Source organism: Podarcis cretensis (assembly GCF_951804945.1).
Source record: "Podarcis cretensis genome assembly, chromosome: 8".
Lineage (NCBI taxonomy): Eukaryota > Metazoa > Chordata > Lepidosauria > Squamata > Lacertidae > Podarcis > Podarcis cretensis.
The window spans coordinates 66683198-66695324 of NC_137177.1; the positions used below are offsets into that span (position 1 = coordinate 66683198).

The window sequence follows — 12127 nt, forward strand, 5'->3', positions numbered from 1 at the left end:
AAGTTCTGCTTCTGCTGTCAGATATTTTCCCTGGCTGACCCTGGGTTCTGGCATTACGGGAAAAGGAGTGGGGAGAGCTTATAAAAGTATGCATGGTATAGAGAAAGGGGACAGAAAGAAGTTTTTCTCCTTATCTCACAACACGAATGGACAACTACTAGCAAAGCTGAATATTGGAAGATTCAGGAGAGATAAAAGAAATGACTTCACCATACAAATCATAAAATAAAAAAAATGTCCAGTAGCACCTTAGAGACCAACTAAGTTTGTTCTTGGTATAAGCTTTCGTGTGCATACACACTTCTTCAGATGCACACGAAAGCTTATACCAAGAACAAACTTAGTTGGTTAAACCACAGAGCTTAGGACTTGCCAATCAGAAGGTCAGTGGTTCAAATCCCTGCGACGGGGTGAGCTCCCGTTGCTTGGTCCCTGCTCCTGCCCATCTAGCAGTTCGAAAGCACACCAAAATGTGCAAGCAGATAAATAGGTACTGCTCCAGCGGGAAGGTAAACGGCGTTTCTGTGCACTGCTCTGGTTTGCCAGAAGCGGCTTAGTCATGCTGGCCACATGACCCGGAAGCTGTACGCTGGCTCCCTCGGCCAATAAAGCGAGATGAGCGCCGCAACCCCAGAGTCGGTCATGACTGGACCTAATGGTCGGGGGTCCCTTTACCTTTAAGGTGCTACTGGACAATTTTTTTTATATTTTTATATATATTTCGACTGCATCAAACCAACATGGCTACCTACCTGAATACAAATCATAGTTAAACTATGGAACTCACTCCCACAGGAGGCAGCGATGGCCACCAATTTGGATGATTTGAAAAGAGGACTGGATACATTCGTGGAGGATAAGGCTATCAATGGTCACTAAGCATGATGGCTATGCTCTCCCTCCACAGTTGGAAACAGCAACACTTCTGAATACCTTGCTGGAAAGCAAAGGAGGGGAGAGGGCTCTTGTGCTCAAGTCATGCCTGTGGCAGGCATCTGGTTGGCCACTGACAGAACAGGATGCTACACTACATGAGCCCGCTTTGGCCTGAACCCACAGGCTCTTCCTGTTTTCACACCATTCCTGATTTTAAGACTCATTGCAACAGCGCTGACATGTTACCCCAGGAATCAACCTAACATGCTCCTCCAGAGACACCCACGTTATATAACCCGCCGAGAGATTGTAGCTGACAGGGGGATCCATTCAGGCACAGGAACTTCTCTCAAGCAGTCGCTCTTTACCACCCCAGGAAGAGACAACAAGAGGTTGTTTTGTAAAATGAACAGCGTTGGAGGAAAAAGGCATGCAGTGGCAAAACCTTTCAGAATAGGTTCATGACATGCTGTATTCAGTGTTGGACCTGCTCAGCCCATTAATTTCAAGTGGTTTACTCAGAGTACACCTAAGCTAAATGCATCCCAAGGCAAGTGTGCGCCAAACAGCTGGGTGCACATTTCAGCCTTGAGCACATCACACCAATCCTGGCTGGAGGCATTTGATTAAATCATATTATTAAGTCAAATTTATAGGCTGGTGCCCACTTCCTTCCACCACGTAAGTCAAGAAACACAAAGACCCTGCCTACCTCTTGGAATACTCTGGCCTGCTCATTTCAGCACCTGTTCTTCCGCCACGCCTCACCACCCTCTGTGCATTTGCCTGACGGGCTGCAAATGTCAGGCGTGTTTTTGAATTACTGAAACTTGGGTTGTAGATTTGTGCTCCCATGCACTCCCTCCCTTTTTTTAGGTTAACAGCCTGAATCTGCTGTTTTATTCATGCACGGAACAGCCTACTCTGCAACTTTAAGCATTAGAGGGGGAGGGAGAGAGAGAGAAGAGAGGGAAAGAGCCAATCCAGAACACATGACTATCGTTAAAACACACTCTGGGGGGGGGGATGGATGAGGAACAGTAAAGTCAGATGGTTTTTCCACATCTCTGCGATTGAATAAGAGCACCTAATCAGTTTTGACATTTAAAAGAGAAACAGCAGGTTCCATCTGTTAAGAGATGCTATTATCTGTAATTTCAAGCCTCCTTTGTGATGTGAAGGAAAGGAAACGGATCCCTTAGCATGGAAAGCAAACAAGACTGATCCCCAGAACAGTGTGTGTGTGTGTGTGTGTACCCTCCCCCTCCCCAGACACACATCTGGTTGGAAAAGGAAAAATACAGCTAGTGCCAGACACCCCTCCCCCTCAGATACAGAATTCCAGCTGTTGAGAGGGGTGGCCCAAGTCAGCCTGGAGCCCGCTAGATGTTTGGAACCACAACTCCCATTAGCCTCGGTCAGCAGGGTCATGCTCCTGTCACCCCCAGCATCATACAGCTATGCTGGCTAAGGTTGATGGGAGTGGTATTTCAAAACATCTGGTGAGCCCCAGGCTGTCCCACAGCAACTTGTGGGCCTGGGTCCCACAGTTGGGTTGCAGCCTGGTCTAAGATCGGTCGCAGCACCAGTACCACAGAAATACTGTGGGGGAGTGAAATAAGAAGTGAGTCCCCAGATGCATGTCTGGGTTCAAGGAAGGAGCCAGGTCTGAAATCACTGAAGTTCGCTAGGCAACACTGAGGCCACCATCCCTTAGTTTCACTGATGACCTGCAGGAACTGCCATTCAGCAGCACCCTGCCTCTAAAACATGGAGGTACCATTCAGTATCAGGGAGCAAATAATAACAGATAATACATCCTCCTCCATTAATCTGTCTAATCCTTCTTTAAAGATGCCCATGAGCACACCCTATGGCAGTGAAGTACAAATTTCTGCACTGTGTGAATGGACAGTGCGTTTGTGTCTGTCTGTCCTGAATCTACAGTCCAAATCTCAATTAAAAGAGGGTTGGACAAATTCATGGAGGATATCAATGGCTACTAAACATGATGGCTATGTTCTGCTTCTACAGAGAAAGCCACACGGCGGGAGAGTGCTCTTGTGGTCAGATCCCGCTTGCCGGTTTCCTTTGGCGGCAACTAGTTGGCCATTGTAAGAACAGGATGCTAGGCTAGATTGGCCACTGGCTTGATCCAGCACGCGCTTCTTATGTTCTTATTTCACAATATGATCCTGAATTCTTATTACGAGACAACTTCTCTGCACACACTGCATAATTTTATGCACCTCCATCATGTCAACCTTCTCCCACAAACTAAAAGAATCAAATGCTTAACCGCTTCCTCATAGAGGCGGCGCTACAATCCCTTGGCAATTCTCGTTGCCCTTATCTGAACCTTTCTCAGCTCTGTAACAAGATGGCACACTCAGATAGCATTCTCTGCAAACACATTAGATGTTACTTGGTTAACACCAAGCTTGACAGCACCCCCTTAGCTGTAAGATGCTTATAACATTTGGGAACTGCTGGTATTTCTCCACAAGGGCAGCTCATCTCCAGTGCATGTCTAATACTTCTTCATAAGATCTATTTGGGCAAAATTTTAACAGGTTCATGATTTCCGTTTTTTCTATAGCAAATACCCCAGAGACAGGTAAAGGCAGGAGCAAAGACACCCAGGAGGTGTGGAAGCCGTCTTGCAATGTTATTGTCTTCTTCTGCTCCAAAAGGAATTACACGCAGCTGGAGGCTCTGTCACAGAATGTGTCATGCCAGAGTTTGTTGCACAGGGTGTGTGTATTTCTCATGGAGTTTTCTGTGAACAAAAGTATCCAATACCCTGGTGGTCAAAGCCAGATGAAATAATGTGGCTCTTAACCTTCCTCCCAATAGGCTACATTCCAGTCACACAGAAGTCTCTATACACATGAACACACCCCTCTCCATCCACGGAAGCAGGAGCCATTAGCACAGTTCAAGGACATGTTCCAGCCAGGCAAAAGCATGTCAGGAGGGTGCAGAGCAGGACCAATGAGGGGTGTGGCCTGCAGAGAGTTCTGAGCGGCTGATAAGAGAGTTCTGGGGGCCACTTTTGGGCCTGAGATCACACATCTCTCCATTAACACATTCGTAACAGCCAGCAGAGATAAACAACAATTAAAAGTCATGGGGGGGGGGAGAGAAGTCTTCGTACCTAAAAAATTAATGCCCCCATCAAGTCTTTCTGCAGAAGAGAGTTCTGCACGAAGGCTCCCCACAGGGGACAAAGCAGCCTCTTCAGTCACCACCCACCTCACCTGGCAGGGGTGCCTAAAGAAGGGAGGCCTCTGGTGCTGTTCGTGGGGCCTAAAAGCAGATGGATGGGCAGGTGGACAGGAACTGAAAACACAAGTTGTGTAGGGAAGTGGCAGCTAACCCATGGCCTACCCAAATGTTTTGTACCGCCCCCGCACAAGACCCCCAACAATTTTTCAGCGGTGGCAGCAGATTTATTTGTTAACACATAAACGTACCAAACTGCTCTGCAACCACTCAGTGTTTTCGGTGTGTTTTGGATGGCTTTGTGCTAGCAACTGAGGCAGGATCAGCACTGTTGGTCATCTCCTGCTTCCGCATTCTAGAATGCTCAGCATTTTTACCCTGTGTGCAAAAATTAGAACAAATAACTTGCTATTTTGAAGGTTACTGTGGCCAGTTAGACCCCAATTAATGTAAGTGGGGGAATGCAACGCTGCCGGACCAAGGTGTCAGCGAGGGGGGAAGAGAGGAGCTAAATGTTTTCAAAGTAGTGAAACTCTCATCTAAACAAAACAGTTCCTTAAAGCAGCAGCTAAGGTTTACTTGAGGATTTAGCCCCCATGTATTGCTTTTTTCAATTCGTATCTCCAGCAACCATACGAAGAAGGGGACAAATCAATCAGCAATGTATCAACATTGAAATTAACATTGACTTCCAAACCCTGCATAACTTGCCAACTTTACTGTAAACAGCAAACCTTAATACCTTGTCACACAAACATGCCCCCCCCCAAAAACAAAAAAGACCTGGTTTTTGTTTTGCTTTTGAACAGGGGCCTATCTGATTCCAGCATAGTAGCATAAACATAAACAAACAAACAAAATCTCTAGGGGATTAAGCACTACCTTTGGTGATCCAGCATAGAAAGAAAGCAGATAAAAATGTCAAGAAAGGAACATATCCTGCACGCCTCCATTCTCAACTGCATTGTGTGGTAGGTAAATAACACAGATGTAAAACATGAAGATGGGAGGGAAATCGCACTCCCTCCCTGCCCAACTGGTTGCTTCCATGTCCAAATGCCCAGTTTGGATAATAAATTTCAGGTTTTTTAAAAAACCAACACATTGACAGAGAAAGAGGCAAGTCCCAGGGTTCATGTAATTTTAAAGTCAGCTGTGAAAGGCGTCCACCCCAGTGACTTGCAGCTGGTGAGCTGTCACTTCTGGTATGAATTTGCCTTGGGAAAGGGACAGACAAGCGGCAATTATTCCTTACTGTGCGCCCCGGCTTGTGTGGGTGGGAGCAAAAGGCAGCTTGCTTTTTCCAAGTTCACCCCTGAGAAGGAAGAGCACGCAGCCTGGCTAGGCAAGAAGCTCATCTCCATTTAGGAAGGGTTTGGCTTCCCAGCACTAGATTAATACCTGCAAGGCTGAAAAGCCCTGCCGACAACAAGGCACCCCACGAACCAGCAAGTCAGGCTGGGTCATTTTAATCACTTCCTATTTCAGAAAGCAGGAATGAACAGATCACTATGCCAATTGTCAATTTCTCATTGTTTAATCCTAATTTTGTCCTGCCCTGTTTCCACATTAATCTGCAATTTTCTTAAAAAAAAAAACAAACAGAAATCCACACACACACAAAAATTAAATATGTATTTAGATAGGTATTGTGATGAAGTATTTTATTTAAAGCTTCGAAAGGTATTTTATCCCAACACACACCTTTTTCAAATGCATTTTTGCATGTTTTTTTTGAAGAGAGAACCGTCTAGCAAACTCTAAAGGATCATTACAATCCCATCTGTGTATTAGGTTTGGGAGGTGTGAATTAAGATATGCCAGCTTTAAAATTTGGAGCAAACTAAATTCTCTCCCAGCTTTAATGGATAGAAGGTTATGTGCATGTGTGTGTATTGTTGTTGTTTTTTTTAAAAAAGGTTTATTGCGGTAGGTCAGGGGTGTTCATTACAGATCTCAGATTAGCCTCAATGTTGCCAGGAAAAAGCTGGCGGCTCAAAGAGAACAACGCTGAATTGGAACTCTATGAACTCCTGCTGAAATTTGTGGGATTTTTCCACTGCAGTCATAGACCCAACATTGAGTTGGAAAAGTCAGCCTTTCAGGAGGCCGTTTCTCTCCACGCAGGGGTAAACACCTCTGACCCACATTCTATCCCATAAAGATTTTGAGAGCTAATTTAATCCAGTCAAGCTTTCAGAAACAGAACATGCTCAAAAGTCAACGTGGCAACTGACAGTCAGAAGAGAAGGGCTTGCTTCTCAACTCAAAGGTAAATGTCACCGAGTCAAGGGGGGGGGCTCCTTTCCACACCCTACTAATGTTTTCTTGTGTTTTCCTCAAAGGGTCTCAACACTACCCACACGGTTTGCTGGGGCACACTGTGGATCAAAAGAAACAGCTGAGGGCTCCTGTGACCCAGCTGGATGTGCCCACAAGGGAGGCTGCCTGCTGCACCCCTGCATGGTTCAGTGACAGCATGCCATTGTCTGTTGCACCTAGTATTTGGGCAGAAGGAAAAGGTTATCATGCTCTCATCCTCCCTGCGGCTCACCGCTCTTAGGAACCAAAGCTGGACTGGATGGCTCTGCCTGATTCAGCAGAGAGATGGGAAAAAAATATATACTGACCTCTAAGTTTTCTCTATACACATAACAGAGCATTCAGTATTGGTTGAGTATGGTGGGAAATGCAGCCCTGCTTGGAAGGCCACTGACACTCCATGCCCTTGCTGGAAAACCGGGCATTTCTCCCTCCCTGCTAGGAGACAATGTGTGGCAGCTTTCAAAGATCCATGCTGGGATCACCTTCCTTTGCTGCATTTCAATGCAATGTACACTCTGTATTTTCAAATATATATTCATATTCTATTGCAGTTTAATTGTTGTTTCAAATATTATCTTTCATATGCTTTTAGCTTTTTGTACTATATCTAAATACACGTAAGCTGCCTTGCATCCTGGTCCGGGGAAAAGGCGGGATACGAATAAATATAATTCATAAAATAATAATAAAAACCATGTAGGATTCTGCAGCAGAATCTAGATCTTCCTTCCACCCAGTTTCCCTTTGTCTTTGCATGGCAAGCGTACTTGGAACAAAAACCCAGCTGAAGAAGCAGTGCTCTGCCAGGGATGTTCTGAGTCGGGCACAGGCAAAAAGTGCAGGCTGGGCAGCAAGTCGTCAGGACCACAGAGAGCTCCCTGTGGGCTGACAGCACCTTCAGACCAGATGCAACTGGCTGACCAGCAGGGAGCTTGGAGTATGGCTTGCCTGGAGCCAACTCAAGGCTGTCATGGGCCTTGCAGAGAAAGGGGCGTTTGAAGTCCTGCCCCCTAGGAGAAAGCATGAGTTCCTCAGGCATGGGATACCTCCTGAAGCCCCAAGCTGGTCACGGTGGTCTACAGGGATACAAGGGAATCTGAGGAGGTGAAACTGTTTTCTCGGGAGCAGAGGAGACCTCACTGCCTGCAAGGACTCTTCACTTGGGAAGGATGAATTGTTCATACTAGAACATCAGCTTTTCATTCAAAAAACCCGGTATGCCACCCCCAGCACCTCATGATAGGGCTTCATGCCTAAACCCCTGGAGATACATTGCTGGTTAGAGCATACAACACTGAGCTGGATCCACCAGTGGTCCGACTCAGCATAAGGCACCTCCTTATGTTCCTCCTTCCATGCGGAGATCTCTACCAGGGCAGCCAATTTGCTGTCTCCTACAGCAGTTCAGGCATCTGGTCCTCTCCTTCCTCAAGTCTTTAGACCCTCTGTCCAACTTGGGAGTAAGGCCAGTGTCTTGGGACATGAAAGTGTAAATGCAAAGGAAAAAATGAAATCCTTATGCCCACCCCCACCAATTTACCTTTTTTAATCTTTTCATGGAAATTGATGGCATCCACGGATGCAGTGACTATGTTGGTCTTGCAATGGCGAGCAGCAACGATCCCAGCTACCTCATCCATCAGCTTCATAGTAACACCTGCAGGAAAGAGAATGGCCAGTTATTAACTGAGGCAGCCACAAGAGGAGGAAGCCTGCCCCATCTGACTGGGTTGCCCCAGCCACTCTGGGCAATAAGCAACCCAATCGCCCTCTCCCACCCTCAGCCACTGGGCTACTCACATTCCTCCTCTGGCTCCTAAGTCTTGAGCAGAACTTGCAAAAAGGCTTTCAGATTTTTCCTTTTTAAGGACTGGAAAGCTGCTGTTTGGGAGCATGCAAAAATTACTCTGTTCTATCCAGGTGGCCATTCTTTCAGGCTGCAGAAAATAAATCCTACAACTTCTCTACGGAAGTGCAGAAACTGGCACAGCCCACAGAATTCAGCAGGTTGAGTGCCTCATTTTTTATGTTATTTTAAAACATGCATGTTTCTGAATCATAAGGATGCAAAAAAAACCAAACAAACCCCAAAACCACACCAGGCTCAGAAGCATATGGTGTGCCTCTGAAGCCAGAGTGGGGCTTCCTTCACATCTGGGCTTAAGAGACATGGGCATGGATAATACTGCCTTAGTTTTCCTGATTATAATGCTAGCCCATCAGTTCCCTTAACATTCCATTCACACTGCAGGTTACGGAACTCTGGCTATTTTACTGCTATACTGGCATGCTGTGCTACATTTTATTCATACCAGTGGACACAGGTGGCATAAAAACAAATGTCACTAATCTCTCCCCGCTTTCCACACAGGCATGTTTCTGTTCCCTCATGATCCCCACACCCACAAAAATAGCAGGAAGAGTTGTAAAGCCAGTATACTGCCCCAATTTTGTCACTTTGCTTCCACAATTTTCCAGCTTAAGGGGGTTGCAAACAGATCTCTCTTGGAATTAAATAACATGGAAATGAGCACTAAACATGCACTGTGTTCCATTAGTTTTCCAGAAGTGGCTTTTAGGTCATGTGAAGGCTCAAATACAATGCAGTTTGGGGGAAATCGGGGAAATGGAATCAACTGCTGTGTGGACGCAGCCCTGGTAGGGCTTCAAAAAGCAGAGGTTATGTCTTCCCAGCAGCCTTGGATTCTTATCTTAGGAATTAGCTACACATGACTAGTTAAAGTTTTCAGCACTCAGTAACACCGCTGAGGAAACACCCCAACTTCCCTCCAGCAGCTGGATCTTTTCCCCAAAAAAGTATTTGTGTGTTTGTTTAAAACAAAACAGGAAAAGCCACAGAACAAAGAACATAACGACGTTCCAGGAGTCATACCATGACATAAACATTGAAATATTCCATGATGATATGGCAGACTCAGCCCGGCAGGCCATTAGTTATTGTTTTGTCAAAGAGCAGATCCTCCAAACTTTTATCTGTGAACCAGATGGGAGTATACAGATTGGTGTGTTTCACAGCAGATACTACAAATGTGAACCAAATTCTGGTGAATAAATCTTGTTTAATTAGGTCTTTGTGCAGACTTCTTTCATTTGTGAGCTTTTCTGCCAAGAAAGCTCTCCAGGCTCAGTCGAAAAAAGCAGACAGAGAGACAAGTTTGAGGCTTGTTTCCAGTTTTTAGCAATTTCCTGTTGAGGAGCAGCAGCCAGTGAGTGCTATCAAGCCTTTCTGTGCAAGCTTGTTATTTGCATTCTAGAAAGTGGATGAGAGCTAAGGACAGAGATCCACAGCTAGCTGGACTGTAAAGGAACACAATCTCTTAATATCAACTCTTAAGAGTTCCAAAATCCTGACTGACCATAATAATAATAATAACAATAATTTATTATTTATACCCCGCCCATCTGGCTGGGCCTCCCCAGCCACTCTGGGCGGCTTCCATAGAAACCAAAAATACAGTAAAATATCACACGTTAAAAACTTCCCTGAACAGGGCTGCCTTAAGATGTCTTCTGAATGTCAGGTAGTTGTTTATCGCTTTGACATCTGCTGGAAGGCCTTTCGGAGTAGGGCACAGCCAGAATCTAGAATACCCATCCCGAAGAGATCTGCCTCACCCCTTCCTGGAGGGTCTTCCACTGCAGGATGAAGATCTATTTTAAGGAAGGTCTTTGGTTGCTAGTGATCTTGGTGAACTCTGGAGTTTACCTCTGCTCTTTTATTGCCGTTCCTTCTTTGAAGTAATAATGTTTTAAGCATTTTGACTTATTTCCAAATTCCTTTTTCTTTGTTGGGCCCAACAGCCATTTTTGGAACGGCAGGACACAAACATTTTAAATAAGTGCACAATACATACTGCAGCTTAACAAGGCCCTAAGATCTTCAGAGAAAATGTAGCTGATTTTGGAAGGACAATAAAATGCACTGAAATTTTAAGGTCTGCGGGGAAACAGAATTCCTTTCCTCCAGACTCTCTTTTGGAACGGTCTCTGATCAAAAGGAAGCCTGCATTCTTCCTCCAGGCTTCAATTTCCACTTCCCCACAAGGTTTAAGGAACATAAAAGAAGAGGCCAAGCCATTCTTCTACAGGAAAAAAACAGGCAAAGCAATTTAAGGCAAAGCACAGCAAGTGTTACAGGCAAGTGGAGCATTCATCACAGCAGGTAAGAAAGGGGGGAGGGGGAGGGGGAAAGAGGAAGGATTGTGACTTATGCACAAGTCAACATCCATTCTGACAAGACTTTTAAGCAGCATAGAGGCCTTTGGGAGGGGAGGATGTGAAGCAGCTTCTCTCACTCACAGCTGAGTAAGATTGTCTTCCATGAAGACAAAGCAAAGCCTGTTCTCCAATTGGAGCACTCGCAGGCCAGTTTTTCCCAGTTATCAGTGCTTATACTACATTTTTAAAGACTTGCCTTGAGAGCATCTTCAAAACCAAACAGGGGGTGGGGGGTAGGAGATGAATTGCTTGAAATTTTGGTGCTACCGCTTTGATCCCCGAAACTTAGAGAGTGGGGAAGAAATTATTTACTTACAGTGGTTTTTATACATATATGCAACACAATAATGACAGTTTCCTGGGACAAATTAAAAGTAGCTGTACACAAAAAGGACACTATGAAAATCTAATGCAGCACAAAATCAAAGATGTAACCACAACACAAAGTTCACAGCTACACTCAAGATTTACAGGCCTCTTAAATTTCAGGCGTACCTATATTTGAAAGAGATTAAAAAAGAAGATTGCCCATGTTTTCTCGGTCCTCGAAGTATAATAAATTAGGTGACAGGCAAGCCACTCTGGGTAGTGCATTTTGAACAGAGGAATGCTCCAATCATCCTGCTCTCTTTATCATTAGCTGGATACAGAGGAAGAGACAACCACCATATTTTTCCATCTATAAGACGCCCCCATGTATAAGAAGCCCTCTATTTTGGGAGACTCCAATTTAAGAAAAAATCGTGTATTTTACTATCCGTGTATAAGACACCTTCAAATTTTTGACATTTTTTAAAGGAAAAAACCTAGTCTTATACCTGGTAAATTCGGTATATCTGGAACTGCATCGAACCATGCTCCTGAGCACCTCCACAGGAGATGATGGCTGGGTAAACCAGCATGGGATAGTGCTAAAAGGGTCAGACTAGGACTGAGTGAGACAGGACTGCTAAAGCTTCCTCATTTCTTCATCCCATTGCAGGCCCCAGACCCCCTGGGAGGTACAGGGAGCTGGAGACAGCAAAGCTCCCTTGCTGACAGAGTTTTGTTCTCACTGAGAGCCAGTGGTTGCCGCAACGGTTATATTTGTTGGACTAGGACCTGGGAGACCGGGGTTCAAAACCCCACTCGGTCATGAAGCTCACTGGGTAGCCTTAGGCCAGTCACTCTACCTCTCTCTGCCTAACCTACCTCACAGGGTTGTTGTAAGGATAAAATGGGGGAAAGGAATAACCATATGTGCTGCCTTGTGCTCATTGTAATTGATTAAAATAATCTCCTGATCCAATCTATTGCATTTGGTCTGACACTGGCTTTCTGAAAGACTGCCTGCATGCCACTACATTTGGTCCACGTGGGCAGACATCAGGCTTTTTAGAATGGGGCAAAAGAATCAGATTGACATGGGGAAATGGCTTGCAAGTCTCTCTCTCTCTCTCTCTCTCTCTCTCTCTCTCTCACA

General features: G+C 45.2%; 1 protein-coding gene across 3 annotated transcripts in view; it reads right to left on the reverse strand.

Moving 5' to 3' along the window:
* ACOT7 (acyl-CoA thioesterase 7) overlaps window positions 1-12127 on the reverse strand; it is a 64586-nt gene that overhangs the window by 15008 nt on the left and 37451 nt on the right. For all 3 annotated transcript variants that reach the window (XM_079987193.1, XM_079987194.1, XM_079987195.1), the window contains one exon: window positions 7967-8083. In XM_079987193.1, coding sequence (XP_079843319.1) covers window positions 7967-8083 — 117 coding nt within the window. The remainder of the gene's footprint in view (window positions 1-7966; window positions 8084-12127) is intronic.